Source organism: Vigna radiata, chromosome 1, assembly GCF_000741045.1.
Source record: "Vigna radiata var. radiata cultivar VC1973A chromosome 1, Vradiata_ver6, whole genome shotgun sequence".
In the NCBI taxonomy this organism is placed as follows: domain Eukaryota; kingdom Viridiplantae; phylum Streptophyta; class Magnoliopsida; order Fabales; family Fabaceae; genus Vigna; species Vigna radiata.
Window position 1 is genome coordinate 9,661,415 of NC_028351.1, and position 24,425 is coordinate 9,685,839.

The window sequence follows — 24,425 nt, forward strand, 5'->3', positions numbered from 1 at the left end:
GAATAGAATTTGCAGGTACATAAAAAGAGTTAGAAATCCCATGAATCCTATGCATACCGTCTAAGATGCACAGTAAGATTAAGATCCTTGCAACTTGCACTATACAATTTCATCAAGCTTCACAATTTTTTCCAGATATTTAAGATGCCATTAGCAAATGACTTTACATTTCCCCACAAAGTTGATTTTTCTGAATAGACTGCAACATTGTTATCCTTGCTATTACGGCTGTCCCTGGATATTTGCGAGGATGAAAGCAACTTTAATATCACACACAAATTTGCGTCAAACAAAATACACATGAAAATTGAAAAAATAGAATAATATTAGGAAACACAGAAAAGGCAGGAAATTTTGCACAAGGCAAATATGTTCTATGCACATGCACAATCCATGAATGCCTATTTCAGGAAGAATACACATAAGTTCCAAAACTCAGAAAACAAGATAATCTATTTATGAACGAAGATGTACCCACACCTGGTCCCAATACTTCAACTTATATGTGTGCATAATTTTAATCTACCTCAGATGTATTTTGCGCATAGAAATGACTTGTTTTTCCTTAATAAATTTCATTTATTAAATATTATGGCTTCTATTTCATTAGCATAAAATGATGCTCTCATGTAAACTTCGTTACACCATTTTACTTTTAGACTTTAATCAAGACTAGGAGATGTTATTATGATAGGATATAGGGTGATAGGTTATTTGACAGCTAGTTAGTTAGTGGGAAGGGGAAGAGAAACTTTATAAATAGGGAGTGGGTTCTGTACAGGGGAGGATTATTGAGCGAATTCTTTGTAAGTCTGGACTTTGGCCAGAAGAGGGAGGTTATGCTCCCAACCTGGGAGGTTATGCTCCCAAACCATTCTTTGTAAAGAGGAAGTCTTTTACTGTGAATAATATAGAAAACCCATTCTTCCATTACTGTGAATAATATAGAAAACTCATTCTTCCATTACTGTTTCTATCTTCTGAGTGTGTTCTTGTTAGGTTCCAAACCCGGAAACCTTACATATTCTCTGAATATTCTCCTGGGTATATAATAGGATGATGTGGGTTTCAGATTGTGTATTAGCTTATTGTACATGAATAACATTAATTTTGAAAATGTCTACAAGCCTGTTCTTTGGTGCTTCTCTACATCATTGTTTAAACTAATATTTAATTTCATGTTTCTTCATCAATGTTTTCTACATGAACACTAAGGAGTGTCCATGGAATAGTAACCGTTAGACTACGTCTATCCTCACTTTACTAAATTAGGTACCATTCCAATGTTATTCACTAGTTAACTAGTGCTGGTATTATTCAAGTGGTAATGCAAATTATAATAACATTATATTAGCTATATATCTATAAAGATATCCAAAAACTCACATTTTGTACTCATCCAACTCTGAAGACCTTTGAGGTTGCTCTATTTCAAGCTTTGAACCATCGACAGCGTCTTTGTCTTTTGTCTCATACCCTGCTTTCTCAAATGCTGAATGGTTTTCCATATCAACAAACTTAGAATCATGGTTCTTACCTTCGCTGCAACTGCTTACAGATTTTTCAATAAAAGGAGCAGAAAATTGTTTTATTTCTTCTTTTAGTGGGTGCCTTTCTAGGGTAACAGAATCAGAAGAACTAGATAAATCTTCACCACACTTCACATCATTTGGCAGCTGGAAACTTGAACGGGGAAGCTCTCTAGACAGGTCTTCCGAATCAAGTTGCTCCCTTCTCTCACAATCTGCTTTCTTAATGCATTTTTCATCCAATTTTTGATGATTTTCTACATGAACAGAGTCATATTTGTGTCCCCGAGCTCTATCGTAACCAGTACCATCATTTTGACTAGACAAAGGAGAAAAATGATCACTTTCCTCTAGTAGCAGCTGACTTTCAGGTGCAAAAGAATCAGAACAACTAGGGACAGCTTCCTTTGTCTTGATATCATTTGGCATATGGAGACTTGATGGGTAAGGTTCCTTAGAACACATTTTCACAAGATTACTTTCAGGTGCAATGCAATGATTATTCTGTCATAAAAAAGAAGGAAAAGTATGAGTAGTGCGAGAAAACTGCTTATTTTCTGTACATAATAAAAGCATATTCAATCAATGTTATTAAAAATAAAATTAACAAAAGTGAAGATTTAAGGAGCCAGATCAAAAAGGTGAAACTACTGACTACCCTCATGAAAAAGAATGAGATGCAATTTGAAATGTTTTTCACAATTTATAAGCACAATACATATTTTGTTGTCAGGTAGATGATGAATGTTATGCAGTATGGCAGTGGCATTAAATCTAAAGCTTTCAAAATTTGTGGCCAGTTTAGTAAGGGGTTAGAAATAAGAGTGAAAATGTATTCATAATTTTACTACCATAATGGATCCATGAATTTGTCACCCCCTATGTTTTTCACTACACCAAACTGACCAATTTTATTTTAAATTTGGTTTTAAACCTTAATTCTATGCCCTAGTCAGGCTAACATGCCCCAGTCAAGCCAAAGATGCCCATGGTGTGGCTAAGAAAACTTTGCCAAACTAACAACACTCCAATTAAGGTTGAGCCGTGAACTGAGGTCAAGCCTACAATACCTCAGTTGAAGCAGAGTAGATAAGGATTGAGCCACCGAATGCCCCAGTTGTGGCTGAGTAGACACCATTGAGCCAATAAAACCCCATCTGAGGTCAACCCAACAATACCATGGCCAAGCCCAATTGTGGCCAAGAAGATTACTCCCCATGCAAGGACAAGGCAACAACACCCAAGTCAAAGCTGAAACGACAATGATGTGACCAAGTCTGTATCAATGACATCAAAGTCAAGGTCTAGCCAGCAATGCCCCAATCAAGGTTGAGTAGACTTTAATCAAGGCCAAGCCAATGACTCCCTAGTCAAGACTGAGCACTGACTCTGTGACCAAGGCTAATCAAAAGATTTCTCAACCAAATGATGCTTTAGGATGAACAATCTAAGATTTATTAAAACCCAAACAAATATCTAATCCATATCCAATTAATTGGGTTGATTTTAAAATCCTAAATTTGGAGTTGGACATGAAACTAGGGGTACCAAAGCAATCCATTTATCTATCATCCATCCTGTCCATCCACATGTAAATCCATCCAATCTATCCATTGCAAAATTATGAAACTGTTGATAAAATCAAATGCATCCATTTAATTTTATGGATAATTAATTATTCATCCTTATTTCTCAAACTCCAATGGATCCTTCTATCAACACTTATCAGATGAATTATCCAACCAATTTTTTCATAATTAAAATATTTCATGAGCTTAACTTTTTTAAAAAATTTCAACATATTTTTAAAATTTGTTTACAAAATTATTTTTAAAACTTTAAAAAAAATATTAGCCTTTCAAGGACTGGATATCCATTCATGAAAAACTTGTTAATCGATGGATTGAATTGGAATTTTATTGAAACGGAGCTGAAGTGATTTGGTTTGGTTTGATTTGATTTGGTTATGGATTTGATAATTCGGATATTTTGCACACCCTTAACAAAATTCATAACCTAATCAAGTAAACCTACTATATATAATATATTCATAACTAAAAATCGCTGTTAATGTAATGCTTACTGATGTAGACATGATTTCTACTTCTTCAAATAACCTCCTCTCCCCACAGGAAATACGTGTCTCTCTCTTTCCTTCATGATGCTCATATCCAGCGTTCACACTCTCCTTGTCATTCAAATCTACAGATTGAGAACCATATTGGATAGAGTTGTATTTTGCAATTTCAATATTACCAGATGAAACACTCGCAGACTTGGTGGTAGGGTGTTTACTGTCATCAAATTGTTTTTCCACCAAAGTCTCATCCACACTATTTGAAGAATGTGTTCTAGACTTGTATTCTAATTCCAGCATGATATCCCGGACAACATAAAAACTGCCACCAACTTGTCTCTGGGCATCTGATATTGAAGGGAATTTCCCAGCATTCTCTGCTCTATACCTACATGTGAAAATAGTCAGAAAAAGTCAGGTATCTATGATGCGAGAATCCCTGAATAATTGAAACAACGACATGCCAGCATGAAACACAGTGCAGGAAAGCTCATAAAATGTTAAACAAAGCTTCAACTTCAAAAGAAACCAGGAAATACTTGTTCACAAAAGTCTCCACCATAGCTCTTCTTTCATGTCTTGGAACCCTTTTTGGGCCTTTCTGGACATCCGGTGCCTCAGAAGGGACAGTAGCAGCATGTGACCACCCATGCCTGTGGACTTTAATTGGATCCACAGAATAGCATACTTCAAAGGATACTGCTGTCAAACAACAAAGTAGATATATAATCAAGTTATTCAACAACAGAATCAGTATCTCATTAACTGGTAATGCATTACAACCACAGCTCCAAAGAAAGGCATTGGAAAACAGTAATCAACACTGACAACGAGAAACTCCAAAAATTCAAAAACCAGTCACATTGATATGTGTCAAGTAACACCAAAGACTTGAACAAAAAAGTAAGTGAAATTACAGTAAGCATCAAGAAAAGTGCTCCCAGCTCCCCAAAAGTAACAATCAAGAGTTATACAATGGCAGTAACGAGATTTCAACCTACAACCTCATGCAGACTTCCCAAACCTCCCAGCACCAAGGCATACTCAATATCATACATAAAACAATAGTGTCGTATTCTCTATCCGAGGTCTGCAACATGGACAATACTTGCAATTTGGCAAGATAAAGCTCCAAGGATTATTATTTAGCGTGAGACCTCCTTTGAAAACTTCCACCAAGTATTTTTTATTTTACCCCTACTCTCATGACAACTTCGCGGAACTAAAAGTCATAAAACAGCCTTCTTTGTAAAAACTACACAAAATCACAAGCTATTCCCTTTTCCTTAAAACACTCTAGAGACCATTCCTCTTGCTTTAAGATCATTATCATTTAACCTCCCCAACTTTTTTTTCCAATGAAGATAAATGCCAAAAAAAAAAAACAGAAACCTTAAGACATGAGAAAAACACGACAATGTCATAATGCCATTGACCCCAATCCCGCTCATTTATGTAAGACCGTAAAAAATCTTACTTCTAAAAAACAGAAAAAAAAAAAAGAGCATAAAACTTGCTGTTTGAGAAAAACAACAGAAGAATGTTACTATAACATAGATAGAGACGAAACATGAGAAGAAGATGAGAGGGGAAATAGTTACAGTGGTTGGGTTTGGGAATGATGTTGCGATTGGCGCGTAAGGAGAGGCCTTTTGTGGTTGCGATCAGAAGCTTCTTCCTCATCTCATCTATGTGCTCAAAGAGAAAGAGAATGAGGGTTTAGGGTTTTGCAGGTTGCTTCATGCAAAATCCAAAGTCGCAGAAGTTTCGCTGTCCCAGAATTCAATTAGCGTTTTGCACAGGTGAGCCCAATTTACACTCAATTAATTAATTATGTTAAAAAATTACTGTAATGTTATTTAAAAAAAATCACGTTAAAGTTATCTACATTAGTTATAAAACATCGTCATCTTCTTCTTTTTTTCTTTTTTTAATTAAGGATTAAATATATTTTAATTATAAATTATGTATATAAAATTAAAATTTATCATTTTCTTGATTTTCGATAAATTTTGATTTTTTAAACTTTAAAAATAATAAATGTAATTTTTTAAACCTAAGTGCATTAACTTTTGGTTTAATACATCATTTGGTCCCATCTTTTGGGGCTTTTGTTTAAAATGATCTCACCTTCGGAAAAAAATCACTTTGGTCCCATATTTCATTAAATGTTGTTCAAAATGATCCTTATGGCAAACGGCGTTAAATTTTTAACGGTGAAGTTACTAGCGTGACAAACGTCTATCCTGTTTAAAATTTAAATGGCGTGACTTTATGAAAACATTTAAGGGTAATTAAAAAACCCCTAATTAAAATCAAATTAGAAAATTAGGGTAATTAAAAAACTCCAACCCTAATTGTTTTTCATTTGTCGCGATTGGAGAGAAGGTCCTGGGTTGTTCATACATATAGTTACAAAATCCATTAGTTTCTGTTAAAGAAGTAAGATACTGTTAAATACATACATATAGATTGAACAATGAATCAGTAGAAACAGAGTCTGTTGCCAATGTGTTTAGCTCAAACCCCATTTAGGTTTTGTCTGCGTGCAACTATGGAAAGAAGTCTAGAAACCCCTTGAGTCCAAATATCATATTCTCTTTGATTTCTGCATTCAAACTCCACAACTCCCCTTGCTTCTGTCTTCAATCCAAAATACCTTCTTTCTTCACCCTCATCAACCAGATGCCTTCCTGGCCATGCTGCTAAATTTGTGCACACATCCAAAACAACATCTGCAAATACAATTTGAACCAAAAGTTATGAACTGTTTTTACGACACCAAAATAAAGTTAGGTGATTGATTTACTCTTTTTCTTTTTGGTGATAGTTCCTGCAACGTGTCTGCTCTTCATTTTCAGCATTACCTGAAATTGTTGCTAGAAATGTGATGAATGGGCACCTACTCAATTCCATTTCATATGACCTTTTTAAAGAATAAATACCTCGTCTATTCGATGCATATAAACTGAAACTATTTTCCAGTGAAGATCACCTACAACAATCACCTACCCCCAACCCCTTGCATATACCATTGTTGAGGTCGAGAACAAAGAGACATGGAGTTGGTTTCTGCAGTTATTGATAGCAGATCTTGGAGGAAATGAAGTGTGTGGTAGGTGCAAATGAACCGCAGATGAACAACTCAGGGCCTTCTCTCCAATCGCCACAAATGAAAAACAATTAAGGTTGGGGGGGTTTTTTAATTACCCTAATTTTCTAATTTGATTTTAATTAGGGTTTTTTAATTACCCTTAAATGTTTTCAGAAAGCCACGTCATATAAATTTTAAACAGGTGGATAGACGTTTGTCACGCTAGCAACTTCACCGTTAAAAATTTAACGTCGTCTGCCACAGGGACCATTTTGAACAACATTTAATGAAATATAGGACCAAAGTGATTTTTTTTCGAATGTGGGATCATTTTAAACAAAAGCCCCAAAAGATGGGACCAAATGATGTATTAAACCTTAACATTTTTTCATTAAATTGTATTCCAAAATAATATTTAACTTAGAATTTTTTAACTGTATAAACAATTCAAATATGAATCTAAAATATATTTGATGTAAATTGTTAGAAGGATTATATATATTTATTTCTAAAATTTTGAAATCAAATTTGAAATATAGACGAATTTCAATTTTATATCAAAATTTAATGACTATATTTAAATCTTAAAATAATTACTACCATAGAATCTTATTAATAAGTGAACTTTTGTTAATTTGGTCTAATATACAAGATTTGAATATAATCCATGAGTCCGGATTTAAAAAATTTACACAGAAAAAAGTTCACAAGGTCAAAATAGCAACAAAATTTTATGGCCTAGGTCAATTTATATGGACTAGTCTTAACTCAAGATAGACAATGTTGGGTTAGGCCTTAGATGACTCGGCTTTACCCTTTGACCCAAGCAAACTTAGCTTAACCCTTATGCTCGAACTGGTTTGGTTAAACCTTCGATATAGTCTGATCCAACTTTTTACCACCCTCTAGCCCAAGTTAACTCGTCTCAACTTTCGACTGAGTCAGCTCATCTTAACCTTAACTTGGACTAACTCGGCTTGACTTTTGGTTCAAATTAACTCGACTCAACGCTTAACACAAATCGACTCAACTCAACCTTCGATTCAAGCTAACTTGGCTCAACCTTTGGCCCAAGACGATTCAACTCGACCTTTCACATGGGGTAGCTCAACTTGACCTTCAATCCATGTTGACTCATCTTGACCTTCAATTCAAGTTGAAGGTATTTTATTTAAAAGTTAATTAAAGTCTTTTAATAAGCCAAACCCATTTTGATCTTAACTTTAACCGACTTTAAGAAAGGACTTTGATGTAGGGACCTTTTTAGGCCTCTCATTTGATGGGCTAATAAAATGGAGGCCTAGTAAGGAATGGGTTGGACTAGTCCATGGGCCATGAGTCAAATTAACATCCCTACTAACAACAGAAATGCTAAGTTACTAACAACAATGTTACCTAAGCACCACTATATATTTATATCTCACTCCCCAATTGAAGTCATGTTTTGATTAGAGATGTCAATTTGAAGGTTGAGACGAATCAATATGGGTCAAAGGTTGAGACAAATCAACATAGACTGAAGGTTTACTTGAGTTAGTCCAGGCTAAAGGCTAAGATGAGTCAACTTGGGTTGAAGGATAAAAGAAAGTGGAATTAGGTTAGATGGTTGAGATAAGTTGGTCAAAGACAAAGGTCAAACCAAGTCAACCTAGATCGTAAGTCCAATCGAGCTAATGCGAACTGTAGGTCCAATCAAGTTGGTTCGCCCGAAAGGTAAAGTCGAATCGCCCAAGAACTAACCAACCATATTTATCTTAATTTTAGACTAACTCATATAGACCAACTTATGTTGTTATCTTAATCATGTAGGCTTTTTTTTTATTTGGACTTTTTAGTTTTATGGACTTTTTGGATCTCGACCCATGTGAACAAAGGCTAAGCCCTGTGGACTGGGGCATACTAATAGGTTTATGTTTGACTAAAACGACTTATGCATTGGTGATAAAATCGAGTAATCCAAATTTGACATTTTGTACCTTAATTTGTGTTTGTTTTTTCATTTATAGTAAAGGTGTATAGAGAAACACAACTTCAGTTCAATTAATGTTACATAATTAAATTTAATGTAGACCAACTTATGTTGTTATCTTAATCATGTAGGCTTTTTTTTATTTGGACTTTTTAGTTTTATGGACTTTTTGGATCTCGACCCATGTGAACAAAGGCTAAGCCCTGTGGGCTGGGGCATACTAATAGGTTTATGTTTGACTAAAACGACTTATGCATTGGTGATAAAATCAGGTAATCCAAATTTGACATTTTGTACCTTAATTTGTGTTTGTTTTTTCATTTATAGTAAAGGTGTACAGGGAGACACAATCAGTTCAATTAATGTTACGTAGTTAAATTTAAAGTCAAGCAGAAGAACACTTCAGTTGTTTTTATTTTGTAGTTAAATTATGCTCTACCTACACAATTTTGACATTACACGAATGTGTTTTTTTTTTTTTTTAATTTTATTTTATATTTTATGTTAATATTATGTTTTTTAGAAAAGAAATTTAATATCTTATTTTGTCAGAGTTACTCAATGCAATTTCTCTGTTTTTTTTCATCTCATAATCTCCATTTTTATTAAAAATAGTGATTGTGGTCTCTTCCCTTAGGTCAATGGTTTAGCCATTGAGAATGTGGTAATGTAAATGACACATGACATAATAAATTATAAAATTTCTCACACATGTAATAGTGAGCTTTGAAGGTGAGTGTTGAGAGATAAAAGTTTGATCTTTGATGTTGTGTGGTCTCTCTTAACGTGGTATAGTATGGTGTGATGATATGCTTTCTATTCTTTTCAGGAGAGACAAAGGGGCATGGGCAATGAGTGTTATAAGTCATCCATGCTACTATCTTATTACCTTCTAAACGATATCAATATCAATTTAATGAAATAAATAATACATTGATTTTTTTAACAAAAAGTATATAAATACAAACAAAAGTTGAAAGATTGTATTGAATAATTTTTTCTAAAAAAAAAAAATATTAAGATTAAAAGGTCTACTGAACCATATAAAAATTTATTGATATTATTATTTTTATATTAAAATATTATTCATAAAAAGTAATAAACTATAACTTTGTCATATAAACTTATTTAATATAAAAGCTAACAATTATTAAAGAAACAAGAGATATATTGATTTTTTTTTAAATAATAACTATACACTTATAAAAAATATATTAAAAACATAGAAACTAATAAAATATTATATTGATTTGGTTGAAAAATTATATGAAATCATTTGTTTTTCTTAATGATATAAATACTTCAAATAAATGAATATAACATTTTTTTTTTGTTTTTCATGTTTTTATTATATGTTATCTTACTTATATATAATTACATGTGTTATGTTTTTTATAATTGGTAATTTTTTATTAAATCAATTTATATGTCACTAATAATAAATTAATAGTTTTTTAATTTTCATAAATAATGTTTTAATATAAAAAATCAATAATATAATATCAATCAATATTTTTAAATAACATAATACTAAAATAATAAATACAAAATGAAATTTTACAAAAATCACATTTGTATAATCAAAGTTCTGTAAATAGTTCAATTTCGCCATGATATGATATAAAAATAACTGTGTTTCATATTATACTTCAATTTCAATCTTAGTTTGAATTAAAAATTGAAAGAAAAATAAAATAAATAAGATGAATTGCACTAAACAAACATATTTATGCCACACATCTTAACGTATAAATCGTTTTGGCTAAACACGACTTCACTTGAAGAGTTAAACATGATTTCAGTTAGGAAGATGTCAACATAAAATTATTTTTAGATAACACAACTTTTTTTAGAATATATTAAGAAGGGCCAAAATAAGTTTTTTTTAAAATAATATTGTGACTCAGAGGACTAAAATCCTCCATTATAATACTTGAAATAGAAAATCTAATTGATGTAGTTAGAAGGAATCGTATCTTATTTTGCAGCAACATATAAGAAAGAAGACCTAAAAACTTATTGATTTAAGATTTTTGGTTAAAAATGATATCAAAATACCATCTAAATATAAAACTCATAAATCCATTTTTCAAGTTAAAGATTATATAATTCTTTTAAGCGGTTATTTTATACCAAATTTAAAGAAGGTGAGTATTTAGCAATATTTTTTAATTGAAAATGACAGATTTAATGAATCCATAATCTAAAACTATGTACTTCAATGAATTAGGATAAAACTATTCCAATTTAATCAGTAATCTCAGTGAATAATATATAATTGTGTTTAAAATTTAAATGTTTGAAGGGAATGTTCTCTTACTCACAGAACCTCTCTCCATACAAGAACTTTATCTTCTAGAAATGATAAAGACGCAAGAATTGACATTGAAAAAAAAATGATAATCTAAACAACAAATCTCAAAGGTTCTCTATGATTAAGAAATTCAATAAAAATAATATTCCATTATTCACAGTAGGTACACCAAAACAAGTGTAAAAATAATAAATATGTTTCAATCCTTAAAATGATTCAATATGGCATAATCAAATTAGTTAATAAATACGAACGTGCGTAGCCACGAATCCACGGCGACTAATCAGTGTTTTACTTTATCTTCCACGAAACCCTTTTTTTGTTGTTTTTTTTTTTTTCTCAACGGATAATCACAGTTTTGTTTATGCTATAAGACCAAACTGGCACAGCAAAAGATAAACACAACAAAATAATTTACCTTTTTATCAGTAGGAATTAAATGCAGATGAATGAATTTAGAACCCATAACAGTTACTCAGCCAACTTAATTATTGGACAATGAAATAATTCACTTTTGATTAATTTAATATGTTCTTATAATAACCAAAATTAGTTAATATATGTAAACTTACTTATAAATTGAATAAAAGAAAAGGTTAAGCAACCATGAAAATGTCCAAATTCAAGATCATTGACATTCCCTGCTTCCCACGATGTCACTCACTATATTTGAAACAACCAACATTTCTTATTCTTGAACAACTCAGTTACCAAATAAAAATGTGGAAAATTGCATCATGCAAGATCCTATTATAAAAGCTGTCATCTTATGTAACTATAATTAATATATTATATACTCAAGTAATATAATAATGTCTACAAAGAAACTGCAAAACCTTGTTTTGATCGTTCCTGTCCAACACTATGTTCGGCAACTTAGCACAACTTTACTTTGTCAACTTCGTCAAACTGTGAAATCATTGGAGACAAAAGAGGATATGATATGATTCACTCTGCTAATAATCCCTGTTTGGTTCAAAAATCCATGTCAAATTGTTTTGAGCAATTTCATCCACCATCATGAGCTTGGCCTTTACCATAAGCTTTTTATATGTGGTCTTGTTTGTGTCATTCAAATCCAACATGGTGTTGTGCGTTGAAATTGAGGAATTCTTTCCAGAAGAAAGAGATGCTTTGATACTCATAAGGGATTCTTTGAATTCATCTTTGAATTTGCATGGGAATTGGACAGGCCCTCCTTGTATAGACAGTCTGAGTAGGTGGATTGGAATCAGTTGCTCAAATTGGCATGTTGTTCAAATTGTTCTTGAAGGAGTTAACCTTAGTGGTTATCTGCCTCCCACATTTCTTCAAAACATAACTCTCTTGAGCCAACTTGACTTCAGAAATAATGCACTTTTTGGACCATTGCCAAGCCTCAAGAATTTGGTGTTTTTGGAACAAGCCCTTTTATCATTCAATCATTTCTCAGGGTCAATTCCTATGGAGTATGTTGAACTTACCAGTCTAAGAGTGTTGGAGCTGCAAGAGAATTACTTACATGGTCAAATTCCACCCTTTGATCAACCATCATTGACAAGTTTCAATGTGTCATATAATCATCTGTCAGGGCCTATTCCTGAAACTTCTGTGCTGATGAGGTTCCCAGAGAGTTCTTATGAAAATAATTCAGATCTTTGTGGAGAGCCATTGGATAAGTTATGTCCTATTCAACCTCCTGCCCCATCTCCAGCACCATTTTCTGCACCACCTCCTTTTCCTATGCCTCCAATTCCAGCAGTGAAGCCAAATAACAGGTTTCAAGCATGGACTGTTGCTGTGATTGGTGTTGCAGCTGCACTTATTCTTCTTTCTCTGATCATATTTATTGCTTTCTTGTTTCGTAAAAGACAAACAAGTGGAAAAGAAGTAAGAAGAGATGATTCAGCTGGTAAGATATACCTTATGCATATCAATTCTACCATTCACTTTATTAGCAGCTTATTGCAATGCTATTTGTGTAAACTTTCTAAGATAATAAAAAATGTGAAAAAAACATTTATATTGGAAACTTAGAATTTCCTGTAGTAAAATGCAATCTCAGGCTGATTCAGGATTTCTAAAGGTGTTGAATTGAACTTATAAATGTTCTGAATTTTCTAATATAGGGCATGCTTTTGGGGCATGGGCAAAGAAGATGGTGGCTTATGCTGGGGGCAGTGATGTTTCTGAGAGATTAGGCAGATTGGAATTTTCTAACAAGAAACTGCCAGTATTTGACTTGGATGATTTATTAAGGGCATCAGCAGAAATTCTAGGAAGAGGGAACTTAGGTATTACGTACAAAGCAACACTTGAAACTGGAACTGTTGTTGCAGTGAAGAGACTTAACCACATGAATGAACTGAGCAAGAAGGAATTTCTCCAGCAGATCCAATTGCTAGGACAGATGAAGCATGAAAATATAGCAGAAATAATCTCCTTTTATTATTCAGAGGAGCAAAAGTTGGTCATATATGAATTTACCTCTGATGGCACTTTGTTTGAACTACTACATGGTTAGTTTTGATTCTTTCCTTCATTAACACAAAAGAACTAACTTAAAAGTTAATACTCTAACATTCATAATCTGCTGGTGCTAGAGGGTAGAGGAATTGGAAGAATGGCACTTGATTGGACCACAAGACTTTCTATCATCAAAGACATAGCAAAGGGTCTTCTTTTCCTTCATCATTCCTTGCCATCTCAAAAGGTTCCTCATGCCAACCTCAAGTCATCCAATGTCCTAATCCATCAAGATAGTAAAGGGTATCATTCCAAGCTCACAGACTATGGTTTCTTTCCTCTACTCCCAGCCAAACAAAATGCAGAAAAACTAGCCATAAGGAGGTCACCAGAATTTGTTCAAGGGAAGAAGCTAACACGCAATGCTGATGTTTATTGCTTTGGCATCATTGTGCTAGAGATTGTAACCGGCAAAATCCCTGGCCATATCATAGGTGAAATTGAAGAAACTACCAATGATCTTTCAGATTGGGTAAGAACTGTGGTGAACAATGATTGGTCCACAGACATATTGGATTTAGAAATACTTGCAGAAAAAGAAGGGCATGATGCAATGTTAAAGCTAACAGAGTTAGCTCTAGAGTGTACTGATATAACACCAGAGAAGAGGCCTAAAATGAGTGTAGTGTTGATGAGAATAGAAGAGATAGAGAAAATGAAAAAGGAGAATGACTAAAGTTTAAGTCCACTGCACCAAGTGCATCTCAAGAATGTTATTGTATTAATCTCAACACTCAATTCATTTGATAGAAACATCATCCAAGTTAGAAATGGCTTAACAACTGCATATAAGAATATGTGAGAGAACATTTTTTCCACAATAGATAAAATCTCTCTGATTATGTCCTTTGTTTTTTTTTGATTTTACTTTAGAAAACAGCAAAAGAAGAAAAAAAAAAACTTTGTAAAAAGGCACATTCTTTTAGCAAGATAGAATTTATTAAAAACTAAAATTTTTGGTTTCATGTTTTTAAATGAAAAGTATCAGTTGTTCAAAATCAATTGGTATCACCATTCTGGATGTACTATTTTTTTTGTGCCTTTTGCTTCAGTTATGGCAGGATTTTGCAGAATATCAGAGTTTGAGCTGTTTATTGCATGAGAGTATGATTATTCTCTCCATTAGATAGATTCATTTGAGACAAGGATAAGGATTATAATCAAGCATTTGAGTTTGAAGATATAATGACAACTTTTTAAATATTTTTGTACCTCCTATTTTATTTCTTTATCTTTCTCTATCAGATTAAATTATACAAGTTTTTTTGTGTAGAACTTGTCACTATGAGTTAATATGAGGATCTAGAACTGGGCTAATCAAGCTTATTCTGCTAAGCACTCCTTTTGACAAGCAGAATAAGATGCAACCAAAATGCAGGAGAATACAAGAGGCAACTTCTGGAAATTACATATATACTACTTCCAAATTTTTACAGTTTTAACTTAAAAAGATAATTTGTCAATGTTTTTAATTTTAATCAAATATTATTTCTTAGAATTGATTATTCTCCTTATCACAATAAAATAATAAATTTATTAGAGTGATATGCTAAAAGAAAGATCAGGTTAGATTTGATGACTAGCCCAAAATTTATCATTGATTAATTAATAGGGGTGCGAGTATCGAGTATCACAACATTATAATTTTTAGGGAGATTTTCTAGGTTAAAAAGTTGAATTGCATAGGTGTAATATTGCCTAAAACATTTCCTCTAAAAGAAAATTAAGTGGGACAAAGGGGGTAGTTAATAAGTTAAATTTATTAAATTCTACATGTTTTGTTGGTGTAATTATAATATGTTAAGACAATGTCTTAACCAAACCTTGTTTTAAAGTTTAAGTTTAACAATAACGCCTATACCATATAACATTTAACAAATAATCCGTTTAGAATAAAAACACTAAATGTAATAATTAAAAGATATCGTAAACTCTAAACATTAATCAAAGAGGTTATGTCTAAATACCGATTCACTTATAATGCCTAAACGTTTAGAAATATCTAATGTTTTTGATTTATGTATATATAGTACTCTTTTATTTATTGTATTGTGTCTATTTTTTAATCAATTTAGTACAAAGTTTTATTTAAAAAATTTACATTGATAAAAAAACTTTAAAGATATAGGAAAATATTCTAGGAATGTTTCCTTCATGCTTTTTGTCTGTCTTTTCCGTACAAAGCAACATAGTTACCTCTACAAGAAGCGACATAATATTTGATCTCGTATTAGAAAGCTACATTCCTACACAAAAGTCAATGCTCAAAGTAACCAATTTTTTTAAGAAGTTTATATAAAGAAGATTGCATGGCAAGAAATAAACATAATTGAACAATAAGAATATATTTGTTTATGTTTACGTTATTCTTTTCTCTCTAAGCTCACGTTGTCTAGACTTTGTCTTTGAAAAAGAAAAGTTTTCTTTACAAAATTTGAGAATTTCATTGTATTATTTTCATAACCTCATCAATTTTATATACTTATATTTCAAATTATACTTTGTTGTTTTTAAATCCAGTGGAGTTAAACATTCTAACTAATTGGACTAATGTTATAACATGAGTGATAAAACTCGTCTAATCAATTAGATTAGTTGTAAAACCATGAATGGTTAAACTCATTTGTAATATTTAAAATATTAATATAACTCCTTAAGAATACTTAAAAAAAAATAGACATACCAAAATAAAAAAAGTTTGTTTTATTATTTTAGTTTTCAAAGTTTTCCTAAAAACCTTTTAAAAATACCTAAGTGTTAACGCTAATTAATGTCCAATCCAAAAAAAAACATTTAAACACTTATTAAGTTTTAAAAACTCTATTTAAATTCTTCTTTAATGTTTAGGGTTTGTGATGATAAAAATGGTTAATCGAGAACAAATATAGAAATTGAGTATTCTAATTTGAATTTAATAATGTTTCAAGTCAGAAAATTAAGTCTCTTAATTTGGAGTGTTTCTGTATATAGATAAAGTAGTTATGAACCTTGCATCTTTCAAATAAATAAGAAAATAATATTTCAGTTACCAAATATAAAAGTAATAGTAAAATATAAATTCTTTTATTTTTTGTTAAATGATATCTTTTAAATTATAATATTAATTAATTAAATAAAAACTTTTTATGAGATTTAGGTTCAATTTTTGGATCTATACACTTTAGATTTACCATTTTGAACGTTATATCCAATTCGAGTAGTAGGTCGAATCGGAAAATACAGGTTTAATAATAAAAGAAGAAATATTATTATTGTTTGTGCATTATGTAATGAAAAAGAAAAAAACTCACTTCAATGCACGAGTCAGCCAAACCTCTGAAACCGCAACCGCATGGCTTAGCTGGTCGCTGCACTTTGGTTTTTGTCCTGTTCAGAAAATGCGGATAGACGTAACACTGCATCACATTGATGTTGATATGTGTAGCTAATAAAGAATGACTCAAATTGTAATAAGCAGCCAACACATACCAATAAAACCACGTGTAAACCATGTAGCATTTCATGTACCTAGGTGTCTCTCGACTAAGTTCTACTCCGAGTTTCCCCTTATAAGCGCAATCTACCTTTTTCATACATGCACCATAGTTTCTCACCTTCCAAATCTCCATTCTGCAAAGAGAAAACCCTTTTCTGAAAAACGTAATACAGTCTCAGCTGGCCAAGGATCTTTGATCTTGAAAGGCTAGGTGTGTGACAACCTTAGTTGGTAGTCCTAAGGAGTTGTGCAAGAGTGAGCTTAATTTGCTGATGGCAACCCGCAGATATGCTTTTGGAAGGGCTGATGAGGCCACTCATCCTGACTCCATGAGGGCCACTTTGGCTGAATTTGCCTCCACTTTCATCTTTGTCTTTGCTGGAGAAGGCTCTGGCCTTGCTTTGGGTTCGTACATAATATAAATCTTGGTTCATACTTGGCATTCAAATGTTTCTGAAATGTTTATTTTATGTTTAGATGGGCTGACATTACATGACATAACATAATCTTCCTTAGTTGACACCTTTTCAGCTTAGCTAAAGGTGCTACTTAACCTTGGATTACCTAATACAAGCATTCTAAGAATACACACACACATGTGTGTGGTGGTTTTTTATTGTGTGCTTGGGAAGGTGATCTGTGTGACTTCTCTTTCTTGCAGTTAAGATTTACCAGGATTCAGCTTTCTCAGCTGGTGAACTGTTAGCACTTGCACTTGCCCATGCTTTTGCTCTATTTGCTGCTGTATCTGCTAGCATGCATGTATCAGGTGGCCATGTCAACCCGGCTGTGACATTCGGTGCTCTCGTTGGGGGGAGGATCTCTGTTGTTCGTGCAGTATACTACTGGGTTGCTCAACTTCTGGCTTCTATTGTGGCTGCTCTTGTGCTCAGGCTTGTCACTAATAACATGGTAAACTATTTTCTTTTACAAAATTATTTGTATATATCAAGGATGATGTATATAAGGATGTTACTGTAGATGTTTGTTGTAATGATATCTTCTAACTAGAAGATTGCAAAACTTTGGCTTAACCTTAAATAGTTATTTATAAATAAACTATATTTTGATTTTTGAAGTTTAAGGATTTTAGAAACTTGAGAAAAGTCAATAATAATGTAGATTCAGCATAATCATTTGAATTTTATGAGCAATATGATAAAAATTGGAATTTTAACTGAAACTGATATGTTGTTGCTTGTTGTAGAGGCCATCAGGGTTCCGCGTGGCACCAGGTGTTGGAGTAGGACACATGTTTATTCTTGAGATTGTGATGACATTTGGGCTGATGTATACAGTATATGCTACTGCAATAGATCCCAAAAGGGGTGCTGTTAGCAATATCGCACCCTTGGCAATTGGGCTCATTGTTGGAGCAAACATCCTTGTTGGTGGGCCATTTGATGGAGCATGTATGAACCCTGCTCTGGCTTTTGGACCTTCCCTAGTGGGCTGGAGATGGCACCAGCACTGGATCTTCTGGGTGGGTCCATTGATTGGGGCAGCACTGGCAGCACTGGTGTATGAATATGCTGTGATCCCAATTGAACCTCCCCCACACCACCACCAGCCCTTGGCTTCTGAAGATTACTAAGTTGTTTCTACCAGTTGTTATCAGTTGCTTTTTGTCATCTAAATAAATATAATGGTATGCTTGTGTTTTCCTGTGTTTTCTCAGCCAACCTTCTACTTGAGTGGTTACTAGGCTTCTGCATGTGCATGTTTATTTTCTTGTTTTAGGATCACAACTTCCAAAACCCAGTTGAGTGTGTAGCTGTTGTATTTCGTCTTGTACACATTGAATAAAATGTGTGAAACCGTATGTTCTGTAGCGATGCTGCATCAGATTATATCACTCTTGCATGTAGATTACTATTATTCTAAATAGTAACTAACAGACATTTAAGTAGGGAATACTAATAAAAGGACTGCAAAAGATAACAGTGGAACCATTCAAGATTTTAGATTTGGCTTGTGTAAGAGCAACTTTCACCTTGCAGAGGACTTATTTATTGATTTAATCCAAGAAAAACAATACAAAAGAGGAATATCTAATCAACAAATATATCCAGCTTACTAAAGTCAGTAGTGAAGACTATACATCTATGGTTTCTGTTTGCTTATAAAATCTGGCGACCCAAGGGGCAAGTTCAGTATTATGAGGTGTCCTGGGGTTGGCAGAGTAATAATCAGACCAATAGCAAGGGTTGAGTCTATCAGCAAATTTGTTGTCAGCATAAAGGCAAAACGGTAGCCAATTTTCACCTCCATTCATTCTTCTCTTCCTTTCCCTTGGATAAGCTAAGGGTGCCTGAACATACCTGCAATTGTGTCAAAACCATTTAGCAACACAGCAAGTTTACTCATTTCCACTCCAACCAACAATTATAATTAAAAAATAATAAGCTAAAACACATTTTTGGTTCTTCCTCTTGTTCTCCTTTGATTTTCATTTGTCTTGATGTTTCTGTTATCTTGTTGATTAAATTCATCTTTTTTTCATCCTTTTGAAATATTTACTTTAATACAATTGAAACTTATAAGTTCAAGAGACTAAACCACAAAAAAATAAAGGACAGATGGTATTTTAAACCAAAATACAACTACTAAAAGAAAACACACCTGATACCATCAACAACAGCATCCCAGCAGAAGTGAGTATGACCGAACACATGACAAGAAGACGCATCCTTCCTTCCCTTAGCCCCATGTATGGATCTTATTCGATCCTCAAGAGAGTCTGAGCCAATTATCTTTGGAAGGTTGGGATAGAATAACATCCTCTTCTCTGGACAAAGTTCCTGCCTGTGAATGTACAACCATTACCACAATAAATCAATATACTCATCCTTTGAAGTAACACAATCACAAAAGTGTTATTGTTTAAGCAGCTCCTCATGCACCAAGAGACGTGTATGATAAACTAATATCATGCATCTTGGTGTTTATGAGGAATTATGTAAAGCAAAGTCACAATTTGTACTTTGACATCATGCATTCAAGCAATATAGGCCACTTCTCATTTGTTTAGTTTTGGAGTCCACAAGAGCCATGTAACCGAGTGGATTCTAGACTCATTTTGGAAATTAGGAACGTGAGCACCATTACACTGACATAAACATCATCTACTTAGCAATAAGGACAGGACTTTCTACAGAAAAACTTGCAATGCAGATAAAACAAGTGATTTGGCTAAGCAGAAGAACAGTTTTACGTAGTTGGCACTGACAACAACATAGCTACATGCCTACATCTAAAAAACGAGTGAGGGAGACTAAAGGGGACTTTAGAGAAAATTACTAAGAGGGTTCTCACGGTGAATATCTGAGAATTGGTTTTTTAGCCGAATCCTATATCTTCGAGTGATTCATGCAATAAATAAGGTTAATTGTTCTTACGGTTGTTGTTATTACCTACATCTTTTCATAAGTGTCAAATCATATATCTTCAGCACATATGGAAGGTTACATAGCACAACCTTGTGAGTTTTTGGGAGTGAGCTATCCTTTACATAATGCAGGGCGAAATTATACAAGAATATATGGCTACAGTCAAGCAAAAGATCAAATAACACCATGGATTAAGTAACTGCTAGTCTGCTACAAAATTTCCAAGTCAATCATCTAAATTGTTCAACACAATAAGCAGTATCGTGTAATCAGATCATGTGTGATAAATCTATGAACACTAATCAATTCTCCGGAAATCCTAAGTTCTATAGTGAAAAAAAAAATACTACAAAAGGGAATTAATTAAAGTTTTTCAGGTTGTCAATTAACCACCACAGTGCCACAACATAATTGGTTCCCAGAGATGATTAGGAAAGAACAGTAAAGGAGTAAAGGACTACTGCATCATTTTCGTAACATGATTAGATAGATTGTCAGACCACGTCAGTTCAAACAGCACATCATACATGCATAGAAACAAATGAGTAAACCAGACCAATAAAGCTGCAATTTAAATGATAGATTTAACCACCTGGGAACAAAGTGGGAAAAGGTAATGATGTGATCACAGGTCATCTGAACGTCCTTTATCACTTCCATTTGTTTATCATTCATGGCATCAAAATATGAGGCGAGGGACATATCACCACTTGAAAGGCCCTCTGGCCACTTGCACGCATAGAAGTCTTTACATGCCTAAGAAAAGGGTATAGATTGCCATCAATATCTATCATATTGGAAACTACTTGAAAGTTAGAACAAAACTATAGCAATAGACATATTTGAATACTAAAATGCTATTCAAGAAGAATCTTCCTACCATTATCTGAGCACCTAACTTTGCCCAAAAGCAGGCACAAGGAACAGTAAAAAATAATTTTCCTAGTTATATATGTCGGGAGCTAAGTCGTGTTTAGAGTGACACTTTTAACACAGTTAGTTCTATTCATTTCATTAAGGCCAAATTGATGGTATCCCTATACCAAAAAAAACCAACAGCATTATCTATATTTTTTTTACAACTTACTACTTCCCCACTGAGAAGAGCAACCTCCAAAAAATGTACTAAATGACAACGAAGCACGGTCAATTTTAACATATGCTGAAATGTAAGTCTTGATTTTAAAGAATGGTAGCGGCAAGAATCAAACACTCAAAAGCTAGATCTTTTAGGTGAAAGTTTAAAATTGATTTTACATCTCTAACAACTTTGCATGAAGCTTGCATCCAACCAACCTACACTATCTTGGATATATATCATCAATCTAGCGTAATACAGCCCTTACAAAACTGTTGACAGATATCTTCCAGCTGCGATTCTCTGATTTAGTGCTCCATCTTACAAAAAGAGTGAATAGTGCATTGACTTGGGCAGCCTTTCCACACAATATCAAAAGCTGAGCTACTCGGTTTCTTCTTATCTTATATCTACCACAAAAATCTTTGCCATTACCATGGACTATATCACGCTTGACTTTCTTCCTGGTTATCGTTTGTTCCTTGCTACTTGACATTTAAAAAAAAAAAAAGATATATAGACAATGCTAACCTTAAGAGTGACTCAGCATATTGTTTTATCAGGACTTGATTGGAAATTTCTAGATTCTACCAACTAGCGAATCTTCTTAATCTGATGACCTTAACATGAGTGGTATATTTCAGCTCAACTGATTCTCTTAAGTGAAATTGTCCAACAAATATATAAACAACAATCCAAGAATTGACACAGGTGATGTGAAATTTTCCAACATATTTATACAATAATTACCAAACCATCACAAGCATGGTATTTCAACACCAGGGAACAATTTCAGGGATCGTGATTATAGTATATTTCGTTCACTAATAACACCATATCCATATACTTAATCACATACATGTTTATTGCACAAGACAGAAATTGGCCTCATATCCATTATGCAGATAGTCCTTCTCAATCAAGCACTGTAGGAAATCAAGCGCATGACCAGACCATCAACAAATTTTTTTCAAATGGCTTACTAGGAGTTAAGGAGAATAGTCACCATCTCCAAAGACGGGATGCGAAAGCCTGTTATGTCCTTCTCTTTGTCAAAGCTCTGTCAAAGAAGCAGGTTGAGCATTCAAACAAATTGTCAGTAAGGAACACTTTAGATCTAGTCCGGCACATGGTATATAAGATTGAGGAGCTAAATATTGTCACTATATAAGTAATCACCTCATGATACCAAGAGAACAAAGGAATGATTCCTACTTCATCTATAACCTTTGGGTTTGTCTCCACTCCAATTCTCTTACATGCATCAAGCAATTTACTCAGCTTTTCAAGAGAATCAACCTGGAAAAAAAATAGAATGAACTGCATCATACTAAAACTATTACAACAAAGATAGAAGGATTCAACACGTATAAACCCCATAAATAACGTTCATGGAATAAATGGAATGACATTCCAAAACAAAGTAACAAATCCTTTCCCATTGTTTGTTTACATTTTGGTGTGGAAAGCTCAAAGGGAAAACAAAAGTCACTAATCTAGAACTCGTATTCAGATATTTAGACCGCATGAATGTTATGGTTCATTAACTGATCAAATATAGGGATAACAGTTCATTGTTTACACTAAAGCATGGCCAAAACCAAATTTAACAAAGAAGCTATAATTCATGATACATAATATTTAGCAAAGTCAAACAAAAAAGCATCTACTTTCAAATAATGGTTGCGTAGCTAATTAAGTTGGTAAACAAACAAGTCCCTTTAGAATTATGCCACAGTTTTCTCCTGAAGCAAGTAACACGTGTCCATGGTGTCTCAAATTATAAGCATAGTCACGGACCATGAGAAAAAAAATCGCACATTCAAAGTAAATAATGTCACAAATAGCATCAAGAACCAAAGATCCTTGCCTGACAACAAAAACCAATCATTCATCCCAAAATTCTCAGTAGTTAGTCAGATAGAGGCATAGAATAATTTTCATCTGTAACAAATAGGAGAGTCAATCAAACATCACACATAATGCACAAACTTGAACCTTGCAATCAAAACCTTACATAATTCTGTCCATCACGACGGCACCAAAGATCATGGTTTCCAGGAACATAGAAGACATGTTCAAACCTCTCTTTCAAAAGAGACATTGTCAAAACAAACTTGGAATATGTCTCAGCCACATCACCGGCCACAAGAAGCACATCATTCCTGTGCTTCACATTAGACAAGCACTCTACCCACTTCAAATTCTCAGCATAATCAGTGTGCAAGTCAGACACCACAAACACACTCACCCCCTCACTGTTACTGTTCCCCAAAACTGAAGGCACTATCTGAGGCCTTCCAAGGCCACCCCTTTTCATGTGTTTCCCATGACTGCACCTAACTCTCACTTGTTTGGAGAAATATGCAGTGTGGTGAGGATTGTAATAGAGAGTGAGACATGAAGGGTTAAACCTCACCAACATAGGCACAAAAAGCTGACCAAATAAATGAAAAAAAGAAAAAAATCCTTTGATATGATTAAGATCCAAATTCACCAGGGTAAACGAATGCAAAGGGGTAGTAGTCAACTAGCTCAGAATAGAAAAATCAAGATCAAATTTGGAACACGAAAAATTACATAGGAAACATCGAACAAAATACCCCAAATCCAAAAAATCATGAGAAACTCACAAAAGGGTGGGAAAGCAATTTCATGATGAATTGATAGCCACGTGTAAGATGTGATTATTTAGGATATTTCTTACTTTCGTTGGACTATATTAATGTTGATGTACACTACTTTTTCTCGGAGGAATTCTTTAAGCCTAGTTAACCTCAGTGAATTTTGAGAAAAATAATTAAGAAGATTTGAAGTTAAATTTATTTTTATTATTTATTTGAGGAAATTTATAGATAACTAATAATAGATTTGAAAATAAAGTTTGTGAAAATGAGTGTAAGATTTAATTTATGTAAAAACTTAAAAAAAAATTTACTTTCAAATTCAGTCTCTCAGTTATCTTTAAATCTATTCAAATAAAAAAAATTATTTT

The 24,425-nt window shown here is 33.3% G+C and overlaps 4 protein-coding genes across 6 annotated transcripts; 2 read left to right on the top strand and 2 right to left on the bottom strand.

Annotated features, from left to right (window-relative positions):
- LOC106771178 lies at nt 1–5,397 on the bottom strand. Of its 3 annotated transcripts, XM_014657296.2 has the most exons (6): nt 5,208–5,397; nt 4,146–4,308; nt 3,825–3,994; nt 3,613–3,731; nt 1,387–2,033; nt 1–234 (listed from the first exon to the last, which is right to left on the bottom strand). In XM_014657296.2, exons 1-6 carry the CDS (start codon nt 5,287–5,289, stop codon nt 120–122), a joined length of 1,296 nt encoding a protein of 431 aa, XP_014512782.1. In that variant the 5' UTR covers nt 5,290–5,397; the 3' UTR covers nt 1–119. The 3 variants fall into 3 exon arrangements, with proteins under 3 accessions (XP_014512782.1, XP_014512706.1, XP_014512628.1); XM_014657220.2 differs by having other exon boundaries at nt 3,613–3,994; nt 4,146–4,305; XM_014657142.2 differs by having other exon boundaries at nt 3,613–3,994.
- Nucleotides 5,398–11,858: 6,461 nt separating this feature from the next.
- Nucleotides 11,859–14,236, top strand: LOC106769392 (probable leucine-rich repeat receptor-like protein kinase At1g68400). The gene is made up of 3 exons (XM_014655002.2): nt 11,859–12,874; nt 13,092–13,481; nt 13,566–14,236. The coding sequence occupies exons 1-3, from the start codon at nt 12,004–12,006 to the stop codon at nt 14,162–14,164; spliced, it is 1,860 nt and encodes a 619-aa protein (XP_014510488.1). The 5' UTR covers nt 11,859–12,003; the 3' UTR covers nt 14,165–14,236.
- A 2,811-nt stretch (nt 14,237–17,047) lies between these two features.
- LOC106775428 (probable aquaporin TIP-type alpha) lies at nt 17,048–18,813 on the top strand. Its single transcript, XM_014662555.2, has 3 exons — nt 17,048–17,368; nt 17,625–17,875; nt 18,171–18,813. The coding sequence occupies exons 1-3, from the start codon at nt 17,236–17,238 to the stop codon at nt 18,555–18,557; spliced, it is 771 nt and encodes a 256-aa protein (XP_014518041.1). The 5' UTR covers nt 17,048–17,235; the 3' UTR covers nt 18,558–18,813.
- Nucleotides 18,814–18,935: 122 nt separating this feature from the next.
- LOC106775418 lies at nt 18,936–23,788 on the bottom strand. The gene is made up of 6 exons (XM_014662544.2): nt 23,448–23,788; nt 22,610–22,729; nt 22,437–22,490; nt 20,945–21,108; nt 19,586–19,768; nt 18,936–19,284 (listed from the first exon to the last, which is right to left on the bottom strand). Exons 1-6 carry the CDS (start codon nt 23,748–23,750, stop codon nt 19,059–19,061), a joined length of 1,050 nt encoding a protein of 349 aa, XP_014518030.2. The 5' UTR covers nt 23,751–23,788; the 3' UTR covers nt 18,936–19,058.
- Nucleotides 23,789–24,425: the final 637 nt, after the last annotated feature.

Coding starts and splice junctions, on each gene's coding strand:
- LOC106771178 (XM_014657142.2), bottom strand. CDS start 5,289: ATGAGGAAGAAGCTTCTGATCGCAACCACAAAAGGCCTCTCCTTACGC. Junction 3,995..4,145: donor GTGGAGACTTTTGTGAACAA/GTATTTCCTGGT, acceptor TTTCACATGTAG/GTATAGAGCAGAGAATGCTG. Junction 235..1,386: donor GAGTTGGATGAGTACAAAAT/GTGAGTTTTTGG, acceptor GCAAATATCCAG/GGACAGCCGTAATAGCAAGG.
- LOC106769392 (XM_014655002.2), top strand. CDS start 12,004: ATGAGCTTGGCCTTTACCATAAGCTTTTTATATGTGGTCTTGTTTGTG. Junction 12,875..13,091: donor AAGAAGAGATGATTCAGCTG/GTAAGATATACC, acceptor TTTCTAATATAG/GGCATGCTTTTGGGGCATGG. Junction 13,482..13,565: donor TTTGTTTGAACTACTACATG/GTTAGTTTTGAT, acceptor TGCTGGTGCTAG/AGGGTAGAGGAATTGGAAGA.
- LOC106775428 (XM_014662555.2), top strand. CDS start 17,236: ATGGCAACCCGCAGATATGCTTTTGGAAGGGCTGATGAGGCCACTCAT. Junction 17,369..17,624: donor AGGCTCTGGCCTTGCTTTGG/GTTCGTACATAA, acceptor TCTTTCTTGCAG/TTAAGATTTACCAGGATTCA. Junction 17,876..18,170: donor GGCTTGTCACTAATAACATG/GTAAACTATTTT, acceptor TGCTTGTTGTAG/AGGCCATCAGGGTTCCGCGT.
- LOC106775418 (XM_014662544.2), bottom strand. CDS start 23,750: ATGAAAAGGGGTGGCCTTGGAAGGCCTCAGATAGTGCCTTCAGTTTTG. Junction 22,491..22,609: donor TGTTCTCTTGGTATCATGAG/GTGATTACTTAT, acceptor CTTCTTTGACAG/AGCTTTGACAAAGAGAAGGA. Junction 21,109..22,436: donor GCATCCCGTCTTTGGAGATG/GTGACTATTCTC, acceptor CCCTTTTCTTAG/GCATGTAAAGACTTCTATGC.